This window comes from Tachysurus fulvidraco, chromosome 14 (genome assembly GCF_022655615.1).
Source record: "Tachysurus fulvidraco isolate hzauxx_2018 chromosome 14, HZAU_PFXX_2.0, whole genome shotgun sequence".
NCBI lineage: Eukaryota > Metazoa > Chordata > Actinopteri > Siluriformes > Bagridae > Tachysurus > Tachysurus fulvidraco.
Window position 1 is genome coordinate 25,367,457 of NC_062531.1, and position 25,000 is coordinate 25,392,456.

The 25,000-nt window shown below is 42.9% G+C and overlaps 4 protein-coding genes across 5 annotated transcripts in view; 2 read left to right on the plus strand and 2 right to left on the minus strand.

The window, feature by feature from the left end:
- Positions 1-3,462: 3,462 nt before the first annotated feature.
- polr3d (polymerase (RNA) III (DNA directed) polypeptide D) lies at positions 3,463-7,092 on the plus strand. Of its 2 annotated transcripts, none has more exons than XM_027179427.2 (9): positions 3,463-3,607; positions 4,488-4,635; positions 4,733-4,776; positions 4,929-5,083; positions 5,287-5,411; positions 5,600-5,783; positions 6,125-6,375; positions 6,513-6,668; positions 6,775-7,092. In XM_027179427.2, exons 2-9 carry the CDS (start codon positions 4,495-4,497, stop codon positions 6,889-6,891), a joined length of 1,173 nt encoding a protein of 390 aa, XP_027035228.2. In that variant the 5' UTR covers positions 3,463-3,607; positions 4,488-4,494; the 3' UTR covers positions 6,892-7,092. The 2 variants fall into 2 exon arrangements, with proteins under 2 accessions (XP_027035228.2, XP_027035229.2); XM_027179428.2 differs by having other exon boundaries at positions 6,516-6,668.
- Positions 7,093-8,003: 911 nt separating this feature from the next.
- rnf10 (ring finger protein 10) lies at positions 8,004-16,336 on the minus strand. Its single transcript, XM_027179425.2, has 17 exons — positions 15,734-16,336; positions 13,954-14,144; positions 13,652-13,857; positions 13,476-13,566; positions 13,158-13,342; positions 12,806-12,942; positions 12,539-12,696; positions 12,326-12,457; positions 11,914-12,109; positions 11,666-11,799; positions 11,456-11,573; positions 11,276-11,377; positions 10,727-10,864; positions 10,445-10,536; positions 9,480-9,537; positions 9,230-9,394; positions 8,004-8,888 (listed from the first exon to the last, which is right to left on the minus strand). The coding sequence occupies exons 1-17, from the start codon at positions 15,876-15,878 to the stop codon at positions 8,815-8,817; spliced, it is 2,322 nt and encodes a 773-aa protein (XP_027035226.1). The 5' UTR covers positions 15,879-16,336; the 3' UTR covers positions 8,004-8,814.
- A 942-nt stretch (positions 16,337-17,278) lies between these two features.
- pop5 (POP5 homolog, ribonuclease P/MRP subunit) lies at positions 17,279-20,735 on the minus strand. The gene is made up of 5 exons (XM_027179421.2): positions 20,603-20,735; positions 20,017-20,159; positions 18,081-18,230; positions 17,764-17,847; positions 17,279-17,607 (listed from the first exon to the last, which is right to left on the minus strand). Exons 1-5 carry the CDS (start codon positions 20,620-20,622, stop codon positions 17,498-17,500), a joined length of 507 nt encoding a protein of 168 aa, XP_027035222.2. The 5' UTR covers positions 20,623-20,735; the 3' UTR covers positions 17,279-17,497.
- Positions 20,736-22,240: 1,505 nt separating this feature from the next.
- Positions 22,241-25,000, plus strand: part of olfml2a (olfactomedin-like 2A) — a 28,079-nt gene continuing 25,319 nt past the window's right edge. The window contains exon 1 of the mRNA XM_027179431.2: positions 22,241-22,538. Coding sequence (XP_027035232.1) covers positions 22,473-22,538 — 66 coding nt within the window. The 5' untranslated portion in view covers positions 22,241-22,472. The remainder of the gene's footprint in view (positions 22,539-25,000) is intronic.

Below are 25,000 nucleotides of genomic sequence, written 5' to 3' on the forward strand. Positions count from 1 at the left end.
GTACAGTGCAATTTAGAATTGTGTCCTGATTACATCCTCCTTCTCCTCCTCTTCATCCTCATCCTCCTCCTCAGTTCCCGGGGAACAGGGTTTTTATCCAGAGCTGGAGGTGTGGAAGAGAGAGGAGCCAGATGGTCCCATATGGTCCAGTACCACAGGCCGTGCTGGACTATAAGGAAATAAGCATCAATTTTACACCCCACTGATCAGTACACAACACACACACAACACACACACACACACACGGAACAGCCAGGATTCCAGAAAATACTTCCTTTACAGTATATATATTAAATCTTTAAAATCTCTCCTTCTCTTCATTCGGCTGCCGATCGGACGCTTTTCATCGGTCAAACCTCCTCGTTGTTCACTTACAGTATGTAAATATTATCTTGTATATTATACTTTGTCCATCACCATAAATCCTCAGGAATTATGCACAGGAAACTAGTCCATAACCATTTTCACATCTTTATCAGTGAATGTGTCCTGAAACAGCTTCACAAGGTGACGGAGTAAGAGTAAGAGTAAGGTGAGGGAGTAAGAGTACTAAATGTCTAAAAACTCTCTAAACTACTCTTCATTAGTCACCTGAGACAACTAATTAGCATCTCTAATACAGAATCAAGGATAATTACTACATTAAAGGTGGTGTCTCTGATTTTTGAAAGCCAATGTTGACATTTATAATCACCAAAACAAACACGCCCCTAACCCAAATGGGTCCCACCCCTGTATCGATGGCTCCGCCCACACATACATACGTAACCCAGGTGACTAACGGAAAGAAACGTGTCTTTATCATAGCTGAAGGGAAGAACAATACGATTGTAGATAAACAAACAAGCAAAAATGCCACACAAGCATAATGATGTAAAGGACAAAGGCATATATTAGTTCTGTGTAACAAAGCAAAACCAACGTTACTCACCTATCGAGAAGGAAAAAAGCGCCTCGGCGTCTTAAGTAAAGTCGGCCACATATTCACAGGTCGGAGTTTCCCGAGTCGATAACTCCTGAGCTAAACTCTGTTACTACACAAAACGCGGTTGTAGCTGCCTCTCTACATTACTACGATAGAAAAGAGGTGTTATTTGTGTAGTAACAGCGTTTAGCTCAGGAGTTATTGACTCGGGAAACTCCAACCTGTGAATATGTGGCCAACTTCCTGCTCCTTCAGTTCTCTCCAGCGCTGGAAAGCTGATCCTATATTAACACGTCCTACTTCTTGCCTTATCTTAAGCCTTTCTTCTCTTTCTTTCTTTGTTTTTATCCTCCATGTCGATGTTAAAACCGCTTTCTGCTGATGTCACACATGCGCACTGAACGCTCTCTCCGCCCATATCGACAAGACACGCCCCTTTCTGCTCATTGGCTACACGTTCGTTTTGTTTTTTGTTTATTTTTCGGCCCGACTCAGTTTTCTGAAGCATTTCTCAAAAATCGGGGACCCTGCCTCTAATCAATATTTATATCTATTTAGTGTCAGGAATCTACAGTGAGTCAGGTAGACGTACACACACGAGTTGGAATTCTTCCTCCACTTTGGAGAATAAAAGAAATGTAAAGAACAACTTAAAGCACACTTTAAGGGATGGTTAGAGAGTGAATTGCACTTTTTCTTGTTGAAAGTTTTCCAGATAATCTAGCTGTTTTCCAGGCTAATCTCTATCTACCACATCTGTAGTATGTGTGTGTTTTAGAATGAACATAATAAATTGTAAAAAACAACAACAACAACAACAACAACAACAACAATGTGTGTATTCACTATGACCTCGTATTGAGAATAGACACCTTTAGAGTTTATAATATAGATGAAATATTATGCCCCCTGCTGTTCAGATTTGGAACTGCAATTTGTTTTTTTTTTTGTCTCATAAATAATGGTCAATGAATTACATTAAAACCATTTATACAGAATTTTCAGGGATTCTACTCGAATAAATTATAGTTACAGTACAATGCTGCATATTTTTAAACACTGCAGTCCGTCAAAGACCCCGACATTGCCAGTTTTATCCGTATTTGGCAGATTAGAAGATGGTTATCTTAATCGTAATGCGAAGTTATATGAGACAAAAAAGTTTATATAAAAAAAAGACCAATTTGAAATCTTTCAAGGCTAAAATTCTACATCACTTGACATCCATTGATAGGAGCTCTGACTCAAGCAGATATCTGCTGTACAGACTCGACTCATTATTAATAGACTTCACTCATTCATTTTTGATGGCTAAATAAACCAGCATTCAGATTTATGACTCGTGCAGTAGTGAAGCTATTTATATCAGACTTACCAAGCCTGCATTTTAGTAACAGGGAAGGCTTTAGTGTGTGAGGTGTGTGTGAAGTGTGTGTTAAGGGTGTGTGAAGTGCCACTGACCTCAGCAGGCCTGTGCATGAGCACCACTGCAGCAATGGGAGCCTGAGCCTGACAGTAACCTTCAGGCCTGTGGTGTGTGTACACCTTAGCACCCCCAACAGATCCTGCTTCCTACACACACACACACACAAACACACACACAAACACACACACGCGCGTGCGCACACACACGCACACACATTGTAATGCATATGTTAACAATAAAACAGTACACACAGATTTTTAAAAAAAAAATACAATGTGTGTGCGTGATGTGACATACAGCTAAGTACGGTGATCCATACTCATAATTCGTTCTCTGCATTTGACCCATCCGAAGTTCACACACACAGCAGTGAACACACACACACACACACACACACACACACACACACACACACACACACACACACACAGTGAACACACACCCAGAGCAGTGGGCAGCCATTTATGCTGCAGCGCCCAGGGAGCAGTTGGAGACTCGAACCCACAATCTTAGGATTACGAGTCAAACTCTCTAACCATTAGGCCACGAACCCCCCCCCACCCCCACCCCACACACACACGTTAACAATAAAACAGTACACATAGATTTAAAAAAAAAACAACAAAATCCTGGAATTGTTCATCATCGCCCACAGAGAAAAGCCCTGGAGCTGCGAGCATCACTTTGAGCACAGAGTAAGTCATGATCTCCTGTTTAATGTTACAACTAAATCACAACTTGTTTGACACAAACAATGACATTGTGACTGCTGTTAGAGACGTTTCCCAGATCATCAGCATGAGTACATCATGAGTGTCTGCAACTTAGCCAACAGTTTTACATCCTGTTCACTGACAACACCTGCTCAGAACATGTAGTCTGGGGCCAGTGGTTCTCAAACTGGGGGCCCTGAGATGGTGCCAGGGGGCCCCGGCTTTATGACATTTTATAAAATAATGAATTTATCATAAATCAAATTTCAGAAAAATAAGCCTAGTAACCCACAGCACTACATTGTACAATTTTTATTACAGCCTAGTTAAAAATACTCAACGATAAAATATTTTTGATTAAAATCGCTGAGTTGTCCAGTGACGTCGCAGAGGTTAAAGGTTGCAAAACCCCGCCCATTAAATCGTGGCTTATAAATTTGCTCACAGTGTTGATTGTAATCACTGTATTTGCTTTAGAACTTTTAACTGTAATAACTTTAATGCGTTTGGACACGTTTGGTATCAGTCTTCAGGAGAAAGCGGGTAAATACGTTACTGAATATGTTTATTAGCAGCTAATAATGTAGCCGGTTGATCAGCCACGTGTTTCTGTGTCATGTGTTTAAACTAACTAACAACAACAATAACGACACGTTTTTATTCCACACTACAGCGACCTAAAGAAAGTCTAACACGTGTTCTGTGTATATCGTGTATTAAAAAAGTTATAGTGTCACGAGTACTGATGAATTTCTCCCTACTTTCTAAAATAAGTGCATGAATTAAGTCATATACGGTTTATATAATGCACCGAATGTCCAGTAGTTAGTGAAGCGTTTACGCGTGAACCCGTTTGTCTGATTTAATCCAGCGTGTAGATAGAAAAAAGGCGTTTAATACCGACTTTAGCCGCGCATGCTAAGCTATACGTCAACGTGTCCGCCATATTGGAAAGGTCAAAGACGACGCGTAAGACGGAACAAGTCTATGGTGAGGTCAGAATGTGACCCGATATAAATTCGCAAATGTGCACAATTTGTTTTGTTACAGAGACGGTAAACTGAAGCGTGTTTTATTTGAGCAGAATGAACGGAAATTTCCATGAGTTGGGGATCATGTAGGCTTGTAGTGGATATTTACACCAATAACAGTTCAGAGAGTCTGAAGAAAATGTTCATAATCTACAATTTTAGCAAGAAACGGATCTGTTAATAATTATAGTAATAAAATGTAAATCGTAGCAGCTACCGATCAGCTATAACGCTTTCTGAACACCTCATAAGATGCTGTAGAAAATTCGGTTCGATTAAAGTCTATACTTCAGGTTTTCAAGCGTTGGTCCTGTTGGTCATGTTATAAGCTGTAATGTCTGCTGTAAACGGTCATTGATGTGAATTTTGAGATCGTTTTCATGGTGTTTCAGAGTAAGGATGGCGACCCCAGGCTCCGGTGACTCCTCCTCGAACCCGAGGTCTGGTCCTGGAGGTCTGGGCTCGATGCTGAACCTCAGGACACCCGGACGCCTTCCCAACATTCGCTCCAGAGACCTGACACTGGGAGGCGTGAAGAAGGTGCTTCTGGGATAATAATTGGTTTTCTATTTCTATTAAATATTCATGTGGAGTGTAATATCCTCTTTGTCTCTTTCTCTCTACTTTTACCTCACAGAAAACCTTCACGCCCAACATCATCGGCCGCAAGAGTAAAGAAGAGTAAGTGGTGCACAAGACCTGAGATATCGGTGACGTATACGTACAAGGATAATAACGGTTGCTATGTTGGTTGCTACGGACTATGTTCTGTTTCATGATGAGCTTAATTTCTCAATAAGCAGATTTACACTTTGCTGCTGTTTTCCCTTCAGGTTAAAAGTTAACGAAGGACCCAGGAGAGAGAGGAGGGATGCGGATCGCGGGCGACAGCGAGACGGGCGGGGCAGAGGGCGGGGCCGGCCAGAGGTCATCCAGTCCCACTCCATCTTCGAGCAGGGACCTGCGGAGGCGGTAGTCAAAAGGAGAGGTGAGGTGGGGGTGGGGGGCTTGGTATGTTCATGGGTCCAGATACACAGGAGATGTGGGCGGGGCTAACGGCAGTGCTGCTGATAGATTGGTCAGACACTGTAATTGCCCTACCCATTTTACATTAGGCCTTATAATGAAAGTTTTGGCACCCTCGGTTATAGATTGGTGAGTTGCTTTTTCTCCTCTCTCGTGCCGTTCCAGGTGTGTATGAGGACACGAGGGAAACCCCCAACAGCGCCCCCTGCCCCATCATCAACATTAAGAAGGAGTATAGAGAGACTGAAGAGGAGACCAAAGAGATCCTGCGTAAGCTGGAGAGAGACAATGTGAGTGATGTTTAAGTTCTCATTAGACAGATTGTGGAAGAACAGATTTACAGTCCAGATTTATACTAAATCGTCAACCCGATCCAGATAAACTCTATTAAGTATTGGATTAAGACTGGACAGGAAGAATTTCTAGTCACAAATGTATTTGGTTTGCTGATACCCATGATGCCTCGTGTGCTCCGCAGTTTGTGGATGACCCGCACCTGAGGAACGAAGCACGCTGCTGTCCGGTGCAGCTTCCCCTGGTCGTGTCCGGCTGGGTGTTTAAAGAAGAGTTTGAGGAAGATGCTGACTTCGGGGGAGTCAAAATGGAGAAGGATGCAGAGGATGAAAAGATGAACACGGAGAGCTCGGACACTGCTGTTACAGGTGAGACAGACAGAGAGTGTGTGAGACCGACAGACGAGCAGGACAGGCGGCGAGTGGGACAGGCAGCGAGCGGGACAGATTTTAAACCTGTTAATGTTTAGATCTTTATATTTTTCTGCAGCTCGTCCTCACCTCTGATCATAAGAGGAATGTATTTTAAAATATATGGAATTTTCCTACAACAAGGGTAAAGTCCTATGTAGCGTTTAGTCTTCAGTGACTCGTAGGTTATAAAAATTATTTTAGTCGAATAAAGTATTTAATAATAAATATTAAGATGTCTGAGTTTAGTAAAGGTTTAATAGTGTAATGTCTTTTTTTTTTTTTTTGGTTCTGTTCAGTCAAACAGGAGCCTCCTGATGTCCCGGTGTTTAAGAAGGCGGAGCCTATGTTTAAGATGCCGCCCCTTCCTGAACCCGACTTCCTGCCTGACCTGCTGCAGGCGTGGAGTCACTGCAAAGAGGAGGAGCTTCTGTTCATGCAGCTCCCCGATTCTCTGCCCGGACAACCTCCGAGCAGCGACACCCGACCCACTAAGACCACTGTGCAGTCAGAGGACGGACAGAACGTGCTGCAGAAGACGGAAGGACAGGTGTGTGTGTGTGTGTGTGCTTTTTATGTTTATGGTTACTTTAAGGCAAGTGAGAACAAAGTAACTTGCATCATAAACAGTATAAACAGTGCTGTGGAATTAAACTAGGCTAGTATCAGAGTTTGTGTGTGTGACAGCAGGAGGAGGACGAGGAGGAGAACAGCTGCCATCTGAAGGAGCTGCAGGAGGGTTTGGTGGGCCGCTTGTTGGTGAGGAAGTCCGGACGAGTGCAGCTCGTGTTGGGGAACGTCACGCTGGATGTGGCTCTGGGGACATCCTGCGCCTTCTTCCAGGTCTTTCATTCTCACACACACACCACAACTTATACACATTACATGTGTGTTTCTTGTATTAATTGTGTGTGTGTGTGTGTGTGTGTGTGTGTGTGTGTGTGTGTAGGAGTTAGTGTCTGTGAGCAGCGAGGGCAGGAGAGGAGACATGACTGTACTCGGCCACATTAAACACAAACTCGTCTGTTCACCCGACTTCAAGGCTTTACTCGAGAACAGAGTTTGAGTGTGTGTGTGTGTGTGTGTGTGAGAGATGCATCAGCTCGTCTCCTCCAGTTTACAAACCTGTACCTTTTTGTCTTGTCATGGAGACGCAGCTGTCAGGTTTTTGAAAGTGTTCTAATCTATAAATACTGTACATATGAAATTTAAATAATAAAAAAAAAATGTCAAGATGAAATGATTAATAAAAACTATTGAGAACGTTTCACTTTTTTTCTTCATTAACTGAAAGATCACGAGTTTAGTCTTTACCCAATCTGAACCTTTATACGTGTCTCCTGTACAGATCATAAATATAGACTTACCCAGAGTACAGATTGTACCATTAACCCTGTGGTGGATTCTTCATTATCTAAATGTGTGTGAAGACTTTTTTTCCCTCACAGGATTAGAGTGTGTGTGTGTGTGTGTAATAGACTCGAGTAAAAACATTTAGTAGAGAAAACAAACTGTCAGGAATAAACGTCATCTCGCTTCAGGTTCATAAGGAGAATAAATAAATGAGTTCTAACTGATGAGACAAAAAGACACCAGACCTGTTCACACTGATCCACTACATTAGGGAAGGATTTTATAACCAAGTGTAGAGTTTGTCTTTTGCATTAAACACACACGTGAACCGGCTCCTGAGTGTTTAACGTAAACGAGAGTCGCCCTCATCTCCACGGCACAGACTCTCTCATTCCCCATAACCAGGAGCAGGGCTGGGCGATAGTTTTCAGCCATATCACGATATCAGAGTTTTATATCTATCGGTAATTATTGATATTTATGACCCATTTAAAATAAGGACCAGGAGAAAATTACATTTAATTATTTTTAACTTAACCTTCCTCTGATTCTAATCCCCTCAGTTATTAAGACAGAAAACTCATAAGAGACTGAGTGCCTTTTGTTAATGCAACCAAACTTACTTCGAAGCCAGTTTCCTTCCGACGAATTTAAAAAAAAAAAAAAAATTTTTTTTATTGATATCGATCATGTGTCTATCGCGATACATATCGTTATCGTTTTATCGCCCAGCCCTAAACAGGAGCCATGGACACCGAGACGATACCAAAGACGCTCGTTAGAATTCATTTCATTTGCAGGTCAGTAAGAGGACAAACCCAGTGAAATGATAGATAAGTCTTTATTTTTCTCTTTTTTTTTTTAAATCAATCGATACGGGTTTATAAATCACAGATTCCCACTGAAGGAATCAAAAAAAAAAAAAAAAATTCACGCTGCACTTCGCTGAAGCGTCACACTTGCTCTATTCCTGCAGTTAAACATCGGAGCCCAAACTCGGGCTTTATTACATGTCTGAACCAGATGAAGAAGCGTAAAAAAACAAAGTGTCGTGTTTTATACTGATGATCGTGTGAGAAATATAAAGTGCTTTATATCGACCTGTGGAGAGGGAAAGAAAGACGAGGAAGACCGAAGGGGGAGGAAACGTTACATACTGCGTATGGACAGATATTAGCAGTGCGTCATGAGCGCGCGTTCGCTCCGGGGGTCCGGCGATGACGTGAAGGTTCGAGTTAATCAGCAGCTGGTCGACTGCCGTGTCTTAAAACGCCGGGACGCCGTCGCTGAACCCCGGGAACGTTCGTTTTACGCTCGAAATGACTGAGTTAATTTTAAATGTGCTGCTAAATAAACGTGATGTTTTACACTATAAATGTTTTTTTTATTGCCACATCAGATTTTAAATCGCTGAACTGAAATAAAAAGCGTGTGTTAAAGCGACGGACTCGACACGTCACGATCCTTAATTCTACAGCCTATAAGAGCCAAGTGTTAATCCTGGGTCTAACTTCAGTTTGTTAACGACTCTCGGCTTAAAAAAAAAAAAAAAAACACCACCCTACAGGACAGAACGGAGAGAGGAGAAAAGTGAACAGAAGTGAAAGTGCGTAATAAGCGTGATCTGCGGTCTCGGTCACTTCGTGTGAACCATAGAGGTGCTGAAGAGAAGTTTCTGCTTCTTCTTCTTTTTCTTCCCTCCTTTCTCATCTGGGGGAAAAAAAAAAAAAAAAAAAAAAGAGAAGTAAACAAACGGTGACGTCAGACGGATGCTGTTTGTCGACATCGTTAAGAAATGATGCTCTGATGCCGTTAAACTCTGAGCTACTGTATTAAAGCTCTTCTTTTTAAACTCATTGGCGTTAAAGTTTAAGAGAAAAATAAAACATCTGCGTATGAAATTCTCGGCCGTGTGATGAATGGTTTTCTTTACCCGAGCCAGACTGTATGGATTATTCATGAACACGCAGATATATTCTCTTCATGTGTTATTCATATTCTTATTAAGTTTAGTACTTAAGGGGTTTTTTACAGGACTACAGAAGTCTGACCGGTGGTAGATGAAGCTTCAGCCTTGGCTGGTGGCTTGTGGTCTAGTTGTAGCATCGCTGCTTCAACCGCCTGACTGAAGGAGTTCTGGAAGCTGGGGACCGGCATGCGGTCCGATCCGTCACTCTCTCCGTCGCTGTCGGCCACCGGAGGAGCCAGGAACACATCTGTAGGGGAAGAAAGATAGATAGATCGATTTATATTAAAAGAGCGAATTCCAGCTACTTGACATCTCGGTGCTCAGAATCTCACCTTTCTTTGGAGGAATTCTGGGCCAGACGTCAGCTCGGGCTTTTCCGTCTCTCAGCATCTACACAGGTTTAAAAGCACACACTTAAAGGTGGGGTCTCCGTTGTTTGTAAGCCAATGTCGACATATAAAAATCAACAAAACAAACACGCCCCTAACCCAAACGGGTCCCACCCCTGTATCAATAGCTCCGCCCACACACACACACGTAACCCAGGCGACTAACGGAAAGAAACGTGTCTTTATCATAGCTGAAGGGAAGAACAATACGATTGTAGATAAACAAACAAGCAAAAATGCCACACAAGCATAATGATGTAAAGGACAAAGGCATATATTAGTTCTGTGTAACAAAGCAAAACCAACGTTACTCACCTATCGAGAAGGAAAAAAGCGCCTCGGCGTCTTAAGTAAAGTCGGCCACATATTCACAGGTCGGAGTTTCCCGAGTCGATAACTCCTGAGCTAAACGCTGTTACTACACAAAACACGGTTGTAGCTGCCTCTCTACATTACTACGATAGAAAAGAGGTGTTATTTGTGTAGTAACAGCGTTTAGCTCAGGAGTTATTGACTCGGGAAACTCCAACCTGTGAATATGTGGCCAACTTCCTGCTCCTTCAGTTCTCTCCAGCGCTGGAAAGCTGATCCTATATTAACACGTCCTACTTCTTGTCCTTATCGTAAGTCTTTCTTCTCTTTCTTTCTTTTTATCCTCCGTGTCTATGTTAAAACCGCTTTCTGCTAATGTCACACATGCGCACTGAACGCTCTCTCTGCCCATATTGACAAGCCCCCCCCCTTTCTGCTCATTGGCTACACGTTTGTTTTGTTTGTCGTTCCGACTCAGTTTTCTGAAGAGTTTCTCAAATGACGGAGACCCCACCTTTAATCAGCATTTTCAGAAGGCATTTATTTTTTTTTTAAAGAAAAGGTGTGAGGAGAAAGAAGAAGAAAGGTTTAACAACCTGTGCGAAGGACATGCAGGGAGAGTCTTCCTCCACACTGCCTACGCTGATGGACGGACCGTTCGCGTTTAGACTCGGGAACATGGCGACGTCTGAAACGTGAATAGGACACAGAACTGTTTGTGTGTTCGACAGCTCAGATTAACAGAGACACGTGTTTAATTTCACCCCCTTTTGGAGACACATCAGTCTTGACACGTGGATAATAAAATGGGAAAAACGAGATTTGGTCATATTAAAACGTTTAACACACAACTAGAGGATATAAAACGGTGGGTTTACCCGAGACAGGACTGCTGCTCAGGGGAGACGGAGGTCCGAGCTGGAACTCGGGGTTCTGTCCTGGTTCGCTGTAATGAGGAGGAGAACCGAATGCTGGGAAATGCTGCAGGTTCTCCAGACCAATGTGCACCTCTGGGTCTGCAAACACCAAACCAAACTACTGAGGAGTGTTTTGCTATTTAAAAAGACACGGATCATCGGAATCACGGACGGGAAAAAGTTAGAGATAAATGTTACGGATGTTTCAGGTGTATTTTGGACTAAACTAAAATGTGGGTTCTACAGGAGCAGAATCAATTACTTCTGTTTAGCTATATTTAGAGTCGACAGAAGGAACCGACATCGACCTCATGGCTATTTTAAGCCGATTAGAGTCGGTGTTTGCGTACAGTGGCTTCGAGTTCGAGTCTTAACTCCAGACAAAAATAGACCCGTTTCTATCCGAGAGACAGAAAATACAGATCCCTTTCCCCCCCCCGAAGGCAGAACAATCCACACGCCTTCCTAGATGCTCCAAGGGTCTAACCAAGTCACGTCACAGCCGCTTACATTTCCCCTGCTTCCTGTTCTCCTCCATCTCGATCCTCTTCTCCCTCCTCTTCTCGTCCCTCGCCTTCTTGTGTCTCGCGCGCCTCCTGCGCTCCAGATCGTCTGTCGGGGTAAGACGGGTCAGGTTCATGCGTCTTGTTGATTAAATAAATAAATGTGTGCGTGTGTGTTGTGATGTACCTGAGAAGCTGTCCAGCGTCTCCTTGGACAGAACCGGTGGCTGCAGGTTGAGCTCACAGATGCTGAACTCGCAGGTGAGCGGCAGGTGCGAGAGGTAACGGTGTCGACGACGAACGTCCTTCAAAACAAACACGCGTGTTGTTGGGTTTAGATACCGAACAGCTTTAGTGCAGCTTCGGTAAATGATTACAGCGTCTGATAAACCCGTACCTCGTTCACCGTGTGGCCCTCGATCTCCACGACTGGAGCGCTGATGGACGGAGGACTGTTCTCCAAGCTGCCGTACTGCCTCAGCAAGCAGCGCACATTCACCGGGTGCAGGAACATTTGCTGCCCGTCCTCCGCTACATGGGAGCAGAGCAGCAGGCGTCGTGTTAAACGTCGATGAATCGCTGATTTTTTTCTCTAAAAAGTCGACCGCATTATTTTTTTTTCCCTCCACATTAATAAACACACACCTTGGTAGAAGTAGTAGTACGGCCCGTGCTGAGGGTTCTGTTGTGGCCCGTCGTCGTTACTCAGGGTTTCCTCCCTGGGTCCCTCGGGCACCTGCTCGGAGACCTCGGGCTCTTCCTGCTGGAGCGGAACCTCTGGGAGCTCTTCGGTGGTCTCCTGGATCTCATCGTCGAACGCTGAAGCGTACTGCAGGATGGGCTACACACAGAGGAAGGGGTTTCAGAGTCGGAACGACAATCAGACGTTCGAGGTCCGTTTCATGGTGAATTCTAACACGGAATTGACTCAAAGCGGAGAACGCGAGTCCTGCAGAGTCACTAGACGAAGCGTCCACCCTGGAGTTATAAACTGCTCACGTCAAAGCAAAGCCAGAAATCTGACAGTGATGAGACGAAATCGGATCGGTTTGTTTACCTTGGAGCTCGGGAGCTTGTTGACCGCCACCTCAGCGACGTTCGAGTCAGCCAGAGAAAGCTTCGTCATGTCTGCAGCTTCCAAACTGCCTTTATCTGGAAGGTTCTGCTTCAGCAGGCCGTCCTCTCGCTCCTAAACGTACGATAGGAACGATAAGAACGTGCGAGTCCGATCTCTGAAAGTTCCCGCTGTGTGTGTGTGTGTGTGTGTTACCTGCAGCTGCAGTAACGCGCTCTGTATGAAGCAGGATTGCGGGTCGTCCTGTTCCTGCTTCAGCTGAGCCTGCAGTGCTGCTCTCTCCTCAGCTAACAGACCCAGAACCTGATCCTGAGACGCCAGCAGCAGCTTGGAGTAAGAGCTCAGACGCACGTCTGCGACACGGACGGAATGTGAAAAATGTACACAAAAACACGTGCGTCAGTGTGTGAAGAGGAAAAGTTCTTTCTACCCTGATGTTCTCTTCAGCACGAAGCCCCTCACCTCCAAAGCGGATCGGCTCCTCCACCTTAACCCACTGGGAGCTGGGCAAAGCCACCAACACGCCTTTCTCTCTGCGCATCAGGCGCATGGTGATGACCTCGCCGGGCGCGTACTGACGCGTCTCCATGGCGACGACACTACGAAAGAAGACGAGAACCGGTCGGTTCGGTCCAAGGTGAGTTAAATACAGAGAGCTGTAGAATAACCGGAGTGCTTAAGACTCAAGAACTCGTTCTACCTTGTGTGTGTGTGCGTTTGTGTGTGTAAGAGTCAAAATGATCCAAGAATCCTACTTCAGTAGCGTGTAAATAAACACTACCGCTTTCTATCAGTCATCGACCCTCGTACGTACCTCTTGAGGTCTGCGCTGTGCACGGCCTCGTAGCAGATGGGACACTTGGACCAGGATTTCTCGCTCAGAGACAGGTAGTGCAGCATGCAGGGCCAGCAGTAGATGTGACCGCAGCGAGTGATGTGAGCCGCCACCGGAGGGTACAGGCAGATCGGACAGGACGGCACCTCGTGGCTGTAGATGCGCTGGACACAGAGAAAAACAAGGCTGAGAAACAAACGCAATAAGGCTGCAGCATCGTCAGGGTTTGGAGCCTGTAGAAATCTGAAACGCTAGCAATGACTTGGCAGGACATGAGGCACGACTCTGATCACTCACCACTTGCTGCACACAGTCCCAGCTGACCAGAGTGTCAGGGTCAGTGAAGTGAGCTTGATAATCCTGGTCATCATTCACCACAAACTGGCAGCTGCGGAGACAAAACGAAGGACGTCGGTTTAAACGTCGTGACGCGGCGTGTCCGGTCTCTTAAGCTTCTGAGATCTAAGACTCACTTGGCCTGCAGAAACAGCTCCTTGTTGAAGGGCTTGTGTTTGTGACCCCACTTGTTGCGGCGACCCCAGCACGAATGGCCATCGCCTACGGAGCCAAAATGGCCTCCACGTGGCTCAAAGGTAAAATTGAGCAAGTGGTTCAAGCTGATCTTTTTGGGTCCAGAAAACTGAGCCGGGCTGAACTCTGCCCGGCGCGTCTCAGCTACCTGAGGGGAGGAGAACAGAAGGAAGCGTTCGAGCGATCGGGACGATCGTAACGAGAGCGATTCCGTTCGCAGTTCTCAGCGTTGTGAGAGACTTACCTCTTCTCTTCTCCCACCGACCATGAGCCCACCCTGTCTACCTCCTGCTCCACCTCTCTGGGGGGGTCTCTTGTCGAAATTCTTGCTTTTCTGTGAGTGGGTGCGACGGGGGCCTGGGAAATTTTCTGCTTTGGGGAAGGCAGGCTCCCGCTTACGGTTGTGGCGCTTGGAGGTGCCATTATTCTTCGAATCTTAAAGGGGGGAAAAAAAAAAGAAGACGTTACGTTCCGCATTGTGGCTCACCGTATATTAAAATTAATATAAATAGATCATGAATGACCAGAGGAAGGTTACGTTCGCATGCCTGATCTTTGAACATGAACAATAATAAGAGCTCCAGGAATTATACACAATAAAATTAAAAGATAAACACCACCTCTAACAAACCGTTCAGATCAGGGAAAAAACACAAAGTTTTATCAAGTCAGAAAATAACGTAGATGAGATTCTGTCCGTTGATGACCGACAGGAAACGAAGCAAAGACGCTTCCTGCGTATTGTGTGTGTTCGTTTTATTCCATTTTTAAACTCTTGGTTCTCCTCAAACTGGAATAAGAGCCAGCATCTCTTCACATGTCACGTCATGTTTATCTGGTTTAAAGTGTCGTGTTGCTTAAACTCTGAGCCGCAAGTTAGTTTTATACCTCACGGTTAACGATAAGAGCGTCTGGGGTGTTGACACACAGCTTATCAACAAACTGCAGAGCAGCTCAGGGGGGACACTTTAGGACCAAAACGTTTACAATTTTTTTTCTTTTTCTAATTTGGCGACTCTTTGCAGTCGATGTGAACTTCTACCCTCTCCAGAGTCTCTCCACAAGCTGTCAGGGTTTCTTGAGTCATGTGAGAGAACAGGAATAGCCTCCGAGCAGCACTTTATATTTACACGACGACGTCTCCTCCGGGCCACACCATGACCCCTTATAAACCTTTAGAATCGTCGTTATTGCCTGAAAGAACAAACATCATAAACATCCCTATGTCACGGCATAATCTGAAATCTAATCTACATCAAATCAGCTTGAGCTCAGGGACTTTTAGGCTGAAGTGTTTAAAGATTCGGTAGAGTTTTTATTACACAACAGTGGTGGTGAAATTCTCCTCCTTTCTGATTGGTCAGTCGGGTCACTGGAAGTAGTTCCGGCTTCAAACTCAAATCGCAGTTTTACACTGATATTAATCCGCTTTTTAGTCATTGCTCGTTCAAATCGACGTGTAACAGTTTTTAAGGGGTTGTAAAGTTTTTCGTTTGCTTAACATTTGTTTAAACTTTCAGGACAGACCAGTTTTACACTTTGCATATTTTTCCGCTAATTTTATGAATAATAACGTGACAAAGAAGAACCTGTTTGGTGGCGCATTCAATGTGAACACAAACGGATAAATATTTTACAATAATACAACATTAATAATAATTCTTATTATATATTAGTGTTTATGTAGTAACCGGTTAGCCAGACAAGCTAATTAATTAACATTAGCCTCGCTAACAAAAACAAAGTGTTAAAAGTAGAACCGCTGTCTGGTTGAGGTCGTGTTCCAATCGCATCACTGCTCCCTATCTAGGGGCCCTACTACGTAGTGTACGTTAACGACGGATTATCCAGCCTAAGTAGTGCCCTAACACCAATAAGGAGGCATTTGGGACACGACATGAACCCGCGGCCTATAAACGTCATGTCAATAAAAAAAATAAAAAAAAAACAACAAACACGTGAAAAACGTGAACATAAGCGTTTATAAATGAGAAACTGCAGAGTGTTTATTTATTTATTTTTACCTGTTTTAGTTTTAGAGTCGGTCGGCGGTGGTCCTGTAGAGCTGGAACGGGGCGGGACCTTGGTGTTGGTGCTGTTGTTTTTCTCCATATCTCTGTGGGAAGGACTGAGGCCGAGCTCCGAGGAGACGCACGAGCTCTGTAGCATTAAACGGGACGAGAAGCGAGAAGAGCGGCTTGTTATCAGAGGTGCGGGTCAGGCGGCGAAGGCCCTTGCTCATGTCTGTCACACCCGGATACTCCATCACGGCGACATCTTGACCACAAACAAACCGAGAAAAAATAAACAAGAGACACCGAATCCAAAATGTCTCCACAGAAGATTTAGGAAGAAGATTAAACCCCGGAAACGTTCCCCTTTCCCCTTGTTGTGGGAACCTGTGCGGCCCACAGAGCGTTATCCGCCCTCCAGCTGCTGGAAAACGGATCAATTTATGGGTTTTTTAGGCCCAAAATTTCCGATAACGCTAAACGACTTCTCTCTTGTGGCGACGGGTCGCCAAACAGGAACCGTGAAGACCCGGATGACGCTTTTATACAGTTTTTAATAACCACAAGTGCGCATGCACGACCAAGGTGCTCTTTATTGGTTGGAACGAATCCACGTAAAACAGATCTCGGGGTGTATTCAGAGTAACTATCGTGTCTTGGGTCGCGATTGGTTCATACGCGTACGTTTATGAGGTTCTAGCCAATCGTAGCGTAGTGTTTGGAACGCTTCTAGCCAATCGTAGCGCGTTGGCTGAAAACTGGTGGGATTGAAAACACCGTGGATGGAACCAAAACGGTTATGTTTTGTTGTACAAACCCGATAAGACACAACGCAATAAAGCGGTTAAAAGGGTTAAGTGTCACGCATTGGGCGTGACAGTCACGCATTTCGGTCTTTTGTCACGCTCTCCCGCCACACATCGTATTTCTCACGCAGAAAAACTTTTTGACTATTTATCATTATAGTTAATAAGCCGCACCGCTGTCTCTATGGAAACGGGCTGGAATCAAGCGCGTCACCTGGAGTTCTTAGTCGAGCCTGACAATTATCAGCCAATCAAAAAAAGGAAGTTACACAACAGCCAATCAGAAAATAGTACTATCTGGGTAAGATTTAACGCAACAACCAATGGAAAAAAAAAAACATTAGCGAGGGTATTTTCGATGGTCGGTTTGAACAAAACTTCAACACGGAACAGCTTGTCTCTGGACGGGACATTGTCCTCAATCACTCAATCATGTCTCAATCATCACTAAAAATGTCTGGGCTTGAGCCGAACTGTTCAAAAAGGGAACAAACACTTACAATAAACACCAGTCATAATCTCTCTCACACACACAAATTAATAAACAGAAACTAAACAGTGATCCCCCCCCCCAATTGTTTTTTATTGTCATTTTTTGGTGTGTGTGTGTGTGTGGGGGGGGGGGGGTTGTGTTGGAGATGTCATGCTTGCCTGCCTGTCTTTAAAACTTGAGAGCCCTGGGTTAATGTCGTGTTACTTCTATCATAAGCAGTGTGTATAGTGTTTATTACATACCAAATGACAATATTAATATTATTTATAATGTTTACTTTCATCTTCACAGATAACCAAAGGTTTTGATTTAGTAACATCATATTTAAAGAAACGATTATTTTCTTTTTAATATTATAGTTATTTACAAAAAAATACACACAACTTAAACATAAAATGCTTAGGAAAAGTTTTATACAGCAGACAACATAAATAACACGAACTGTTCGTCTCTGCGCGTCTGCGATGTGATTTATAGTTAGGTTTCCTCCTCTTCATCATCATCATCATCATCTGCATCATCATCAGCTATTCTGAAGTCCTGGAGTGAGCAGCTCATCACCTCTCTCCTCACTTCCTGCTTTTCAGCTACAGCATGACAGAGACAGAAACGACAGAAGGCAATACAACGTGATGTCTCAAAGATGATCAATCAATCAGGTGTTTTATGTTTAAACATTCTAACGGGGACGATAGAACGCCACGAGGGTGATGCAACAGAACCGAGAGGAGAGCAGAGCTTACCCTCTGTCTTACAGTGCGGCAGCATTCGGCACAGCTGCCGTCTACCGTATCGTACAAGGAACTTCTGACATGTTCTGATGGTGCCTGTGGAGGGGGAGGGAGGGGGAGCAAGAGACAGAATGGGAAGGGAGGAGAGATAGACAAAGAAAAAAAGAGAGACTGACTGTTCAATCTAACTAATAATGGAACTCATTTATCCCTCAAATTTGTTTTCAAAACCCGACTCTTGAACAGAAAAGAATGTTCTTAGTGTTCTATAAATTCAGGACAAGCTCTGTAGATGTCGTCTCTGTGTTCCGTACGACTCCTGCACTTACCTCCGACGTGTATACAGTTGAAGAAGCACTGCACTTTCTGACCACGGCTCCAGATGCTGCTGATGAAGGGCAGAGCAGACCACATGAGCCGAAAGTGGGATTTCCGGAAGCGCAAGATCACCACGCCAGTGTACGCGTTCACGTACGTCACTGAAACACACAGACACGTTTTAATAAACATTAGTTTATTTATTTTATTTATGACATGCTAAAATAATCTGCAAAAAATGTGTAAATTATTCTTTTTTTTCCCTCCATAAAGACGTCACGTCACAGATTTCTTGATCTTACTCCAGTTACAGTCGCTATAAAAAGACGTTTTTATCTTTTCTCTCTTTTAAAAAAAAAAGAGACAAAGCGTGCTGACACTGGAGACTCCTTCCATACCATGTCTCCTTAAAGGCAACTGGATGTGAGCGAGCTGTTACTATGGAAACCATCACGTACTAGAAAGGGCATGTTGATATAAACGTGTTATTTGTGGTCACGTACACAACTGTCACAGAAGCTGTTCAGGAAAACTAATCCCCGCCTTCCAGCTGACCAATCACAATCCAGAATTCAACAGAACAACAATCTCTCTCCAGCTTTCTCTCCCTTTCTCCCTTTCTTTTTCCCTGCTCTATCCTCGGTCCAGGCAAAAATGGCAATATACCTGAGTCTAAAATAATTGTCTCCAGACGTATTAAGTCAAGAGTCCTGATTGATTTTAAATTTCTTTAAAAGCATGAAAAATTTGCACTTTTTTCATCAGTGTGGTGTTGTAAGAATATTCTATGCTCTGTTATAGAAGGAGAAATAAGCACCAGAGTTAAACTAATGATTATTATCAGTTAACCTAATTTTACTGAAATTATTTTAATATTCTTTATTTATTTATTTATTTGTGTGTTCATTGAGTCAATCTGTTTTTTACGTGACATGCAAATAAAGGACTGGAAAAAGTCAAAAGAAAAGTCTCCCCCTCTTTCTCTCTCTCTTTTCTTTATTATTATTATTATTAGTAGTAGTAGTAGTAGTATTGAGAGATTATTATTAGAGGATAAACCTGTAGTCCCGATGCTATAGATTATTATTAGAGGATAAACCTGTAGTCCCGATGCTATAGATTATTATTAGAGGATAAACCTGTAGTCCCGATGCTATAGATTATAATTATAAGAGATAAACCTGTAGTCCCGATGCTATAGATTATTATTAGAGGATAAACCTGTAGTCCCGATGCTATAGATTATTATTAGAGGATAAACCTGTAGTCCCGATGCTATAGATTATTATTAGAGGATAAACCTGTAGTCCTGATGCTATAGATTATTATTAGAGGATAAACCTGTAGTCCCGATGCTATAGATTATTATTAGAGGATAAACCTGTAGTCCCGATGCTATAGATTATAATTATAAGAGATAAACCTGTAGTCCCGATGCTATAGATTATTATTAGAGGATAAACCTGTAGTCCCGATGCTATAGATTATTATTATAAGAGATAAACCTGTAGTCCCGATGCTATAGATTATTATTAGAGGATAAACCTGTAGTCCCGATGCTATAGATTATTATTAGAGGATAAACCTGTAGTCCCGATGCTATAGATTATTATTAGAGGATAAACCTGTAGTCCCGATGCTATAGATTATAATTATAAGAGATAAACCTGTAGTCCCGATGCTATAGATTATAATTATAAGAGATAAACCTGTAGTCCCGATGCTATAGATTATTATAAGACATAAACCTGTAGTCCTGATGCTATAGATTATTATTAGAGGATAAACCTGTAGTCCCGATGCTATAGATTATTATAAGACATAAACCTGTAGTCCTAATGCTATAGATTATTATTAGAGGATAAACCTGTAGTCCCGATGCTATAGATTATTATTAGAGGATAAACCTGTAGTCCCGATGCTATAGATTATTATTAGAGGATAAACCTGTAGTCCCGATGCTATACAGAGCAGCTCCAAACTCTCCATGTGCTTTAATCACCGCCGCTTTCACCGCCTGATAAATGGCTTTTTCCTCCAACAACCTCAAACTGCTGGAGTCTGACACACACACCTCACACAGCAGATACCTGAAACACACACACATTACAATGAATACTATAAGTGTGTAGAATTCTCTCTCTCTCTCTCTCTCTCTCTCTCTCTCTCTCTCTCTCTCTCTCTCACACACACACACACACTACAATGAATACTATAAGTGTGTAGAATTCTCTCTCTCTCTCTCTCTCTCTCTCTCTCTCACACACACACTACAATGAATACTATAAGTGTGTAGAATTCACACACACACACACACACACTCTTTCTTTCTTTCTTTCACACACACACACACACACACACACACACACACACACACACAGTATAAGTGTGTAGAATTCACACTCTCACACACACACACACACACACACACACACACACACACACACACACACACACACACACACACACACACTACTATGAACACTATAAGTGTGTAGAATTCACTCAAACACAATAAAATCGTGAATGTTACCTCGCCTTTATCCGCACCATTCTCACGGTGCGCGCGTGCTACACACACGCACACACACACACACACACCAAAACATTCACATCCTCTTCCGGTTTTTTTTTATACTTTGGACCAATCACAAAGCAGCACAGAGTCCTTACGTCAACACGTGTGTAAACTAACGCATCAAATTCTGTACTTTATGGTTACAGATTATTGATAAAGTTTTACAGAAAAAAAACACATTACAAAATACGTGCTACATTTATTTCTTTATTAAGAACATAAAAAGACAGAAAAAGACTTTAAGAACCGATTTAAAAATTAATTTGAAGGTTATTATACAATAGATATTAATAACAAACAACAATAAACAAACAACCAAATAATTATTATTACTACCATTACTTATAATAATAAATAAAACATTTAATTGTATTATATTTATATAGAATTTACGCCATATGCCTACACTAAAACACTTAAAATGCAATAAGGAAGAAGAAAATAAATCCTCTTAAAAGTTAAAGGAATAAATCAATCCCATCTTTAAAGTTTTACAATAAAAACATTCTTCATTGTATCTGAATGACAACAACGACGACAACAACAACACCAAGAAATGATGATGGTGATGATGATTATTATTATTCTTATGATGATGATGATGATAAGAATAATACGTTTAATTAATAGAATTGTGATAACAAACATCAGTAATAAGAAACATATATATATACTTTCATTGAGGTCAATAAATAAGTGATACATGTTTATAAATTAAATGCTTTCAAAATAATTTCAAATATGAAACTACTGTTTTATTCATTTATGTGGCTGCAATAATAAATGCAATTCTCACAATTTCCGACAGATGGCGCTACAGGAACAGAAGGAACAGAAGAAATCGAGTAACTGATAACTTTCATTTTAAAACATGAAGTAGTTAAAGCAAGTCTGCTAACAATAATGGGTTTAAATGGTGTATTATTCCTACAAGATTTAGCTGGACTTGATTGTTCATTTTTGTAAAACAAATGTTTTTTTATAAACAAAATGATGATTGTGTGCGTGTGCGCATGTGTTTGTATGTGTTTGTGTGTGTATGTGTTTGTGTGTATGTATATATATGTGTGTGTTGTGTATGTGTGTGTGTGTGTGTTGTGTGTATATATGGGTGTGTGTTTGTGCATATATGGGTGTGTGTTTGTGCATGTGTTTATGTGTGCGTGTTGTGTATATATGTATGTGTGTGTGTGTGTGTGTGTGTGTGTGTGTGTGTGTGTGTGTGTGTGTGTGTGTGTGTGTGTGTGTGTGTGCTGTGTTTATGTGTGTGTGTGTGTGCGCGTGTGTGTGATGATGATAATTGTCCTGAACTACAGTAGCAGCATCACCCTTGTAGCTTCGGTAGTCTTAAAATACACCAGACGTCTTTTTTCTTCTTTCTGATGAATTAAAATAAAACCAATAACAATATTTCAGTGTTCATTTTTCACGCCCGTGTTCACGCCTCCCCCGTGATCTGATTGGTCCGTGATGAAGTTGATTGACGTCCCGTCCTGTGTATGCACGCGTGTGTACCCTGTGTGTGTGTGTGTGTGTGTGTGTGTGTGTGTGTGTGTGTGTGTGTGTGTGTGTGTGTGTGTGTGTGTGTGTGTGCGCGTCACGTGGAACTGTTCTCTGCGTGTGTGTGTCCGCGCGCACCGCACAACATCGCGAGGCGCGCGCGCTGACACATGGAGCGTTGAAGTGGCGCTTGAAGAAGGTCTGTGTCTGCAGGTGCTCGCGCTCGCGCTGCGTCCTCTAAACAACAACAACAACAACAACAACAACAACAATCTGCACGGGGATCAATTTAGATATTATAGATATTTATATTTAATTGAACACAATGCGGATTCTGACGTGCGTCGTCACGGTGCTCGTCCTGTTCCTGCACGTCAGCGCTCTATCTAAGGTAAGGTGCTTGTGTGTGTGGTGCGTAAGTATTGGCACCCTTTACTGTAGAGCATTCGTGCAAAGATTAATGCTCGGAACACTGCTAAGTACTGCATGCAAAACTGTTGGCACCCCCATGTCATGTAGCCAGTGTGGTCCTGTACTGTTTAACCAGATCTCTGCTCCACATGCACAACATCTCATTTACATTCTCAGTTTCTCTTACAAACCCAAAACAGACCTTGTTACTCAGATGCATGTTCTGCTCAAGCTGTAGGAGGTGAAAAAAGAACTTTTTTTAGACCTCTAAGATGCTACAAGCGTGACATTCGTTCCAGAGATCTGTCTTTGGAGGAGAAGTCTGTACATGAGTTTCTCTTAGTGTCTTCTTAATCACTTCGTCTGGCTAAAGCAACATCGAGAAACATAAACATATATTCAGATTTTTTATTTATTCGCTTAGGACATGCTGGATTTGTGTAAATATGAGACAGCTGACAGAGGAAAAAGAATGAAAGAGAGAGAGAACAGAGAGCGACAGAGGAAACAAAGTGTGTGGGTGAGAGAGAGAATCAGAGAGAGACAGAGAGAGAGAGAGAGCGACTGAGAAAACAGAATGTGTGTGAGAGACAGAGAGAGAGAGAGAGTATCAGAGAACGAGAGAGAGAGACTGAGAAAACAGAATGTGTGTGAGAGACAGAGAGAGAGAGAGAGAGAAAGAAAGAAAGAAAGAGACAGAGAGAGAATCAGAGAACGAGAGAGAGAATCAGAGAACAAGAGAGAGCGACCAAGAAAAGAGAATGTGTGAAAGAGGGAGAGAGAGAGCAAGAAAGAAAGAAAGAGAGAGAAAGAGAGAGAGAGAGAGAATCAGAGAACAAGAGAGAGCGACTGAGAAAACAGAATGTGTGAGAGAGGGAGAGAGAGAGAGAGAGAGAGCGACTGAGAAAACAGAATGTGTGTGTGTGAGAGAGAGAGAGACAGAGACAGACAGAGAAAAAAGAAAGTGTGAGAGATAGAGATATACGGAAGGAGATAGATAGAGAGAGCGAGAATCAGAGAACCTGAGAGAGCGACTGAGAGAGAGTGAAAGTGTGTGAGAGCAAGAGAGAGAGAAAGAGACAGAGAGTGACAGAGAGAACGAGACAGAGAGTGACAGAGAGAACTGTGAGTGTTAGAGAGAGACAGAGACAGAGACACAGAGACCAACCAACAGTGAGGTCATTATTAATGTTCTTTTCTTGGCTGTTCAGTTCTTTCCTGCTCTAATGCACCTTGTCCTGTTTATCAGGTGATTTGGAGGAGGAAAGTCTTCAGACCTCACGGCTCAGTGGCACACCATGACCCACGATCCTCCCGGTCATTAACTCACTCCCGCAGTGCCGTCTGAACCGTGATGGTTAATTAGTTTAGTGCGAGTAATTGGGCGGAATTTGGAGAATTTGAATTGGCAGAAATAACGGTTTTGAAATAACGTTCCTAAGACAATCGTTGACATTTAAACCCTCTCTGTAAATTTGTGTAACTCAAATCCGCTCGATGAAAGCGAGCACCGGATTAGTCATGCGTTAAAGCGCGTTTATTCATTTGGCATTACTTAAAAGAGAGATAGAATCCAGTCCATTCGAGTGTTCTGGAGTTTAAGGATCAAGCTGGGATTTGATCCCAGAACCTCTCCAACTGGACTTTAAAGCAGAAATGCAAACTTCTGAGTGACACCTGCCCTGACGGACTGGTTTAAATTTAGAACACACTTTTTAATAAAGTCGTAAAAGAAAAGTCGCGATCATAACCTCAGTGTTCATAAACTTAGAGACAGAAAGATTAAGAGAAATGTAGATTGGGAGAAAGAAAAAGCACCAGGAAAAAGACAGACATGGACAGCCTGAAGGAGAAAAAAGACAACATTTGCAGAGAGAGAGAAAGAGAGATAGAGAGTAAGAGAGAGAGGGAGCAAGAGAGGGAGCAAGAGAGAGAGCAAGAGAGAGAGCAAGAGAGAGAGGGCAAGAGAGAGAGAGAGGGTGAGAGTGAGAAAGAGCAAGAGAGAGATAGAGAGCAAGAGAGAGAGAGAGTGAGAAAGAGAGACAGAGAAAGACACAGAGGGTGAGAGAGGGAGACAGACAGACACACACACATATACACACACATACACACACACACAGAGGGCGAGAAAGAGAGATAAAGAGCAATTCTGATCGAGATAGACAGAAAGAATACAGTGGGAGAGAGCGACAGAGAGAGAGACAGAGAAAGACAGGTTGAGGAAAGAACGGAGATCGTGAGGGAGAGAGACAGACTTAGAGAGGGAGTAGAGAAGGAGAGACAGGTTGAGAGACAAACGGAACAATAGACTGGGAGACTGGTTAAGAAAAGAGAGAGAGAGGTTGAGCAAAAGACAAAGTGGCAGTGAGTATAGGAGTGAGTCTGATAGACAGACAGGTTGAGAGACAGACAGAGACATCGGGTGCTCTGATGATGGTTTTG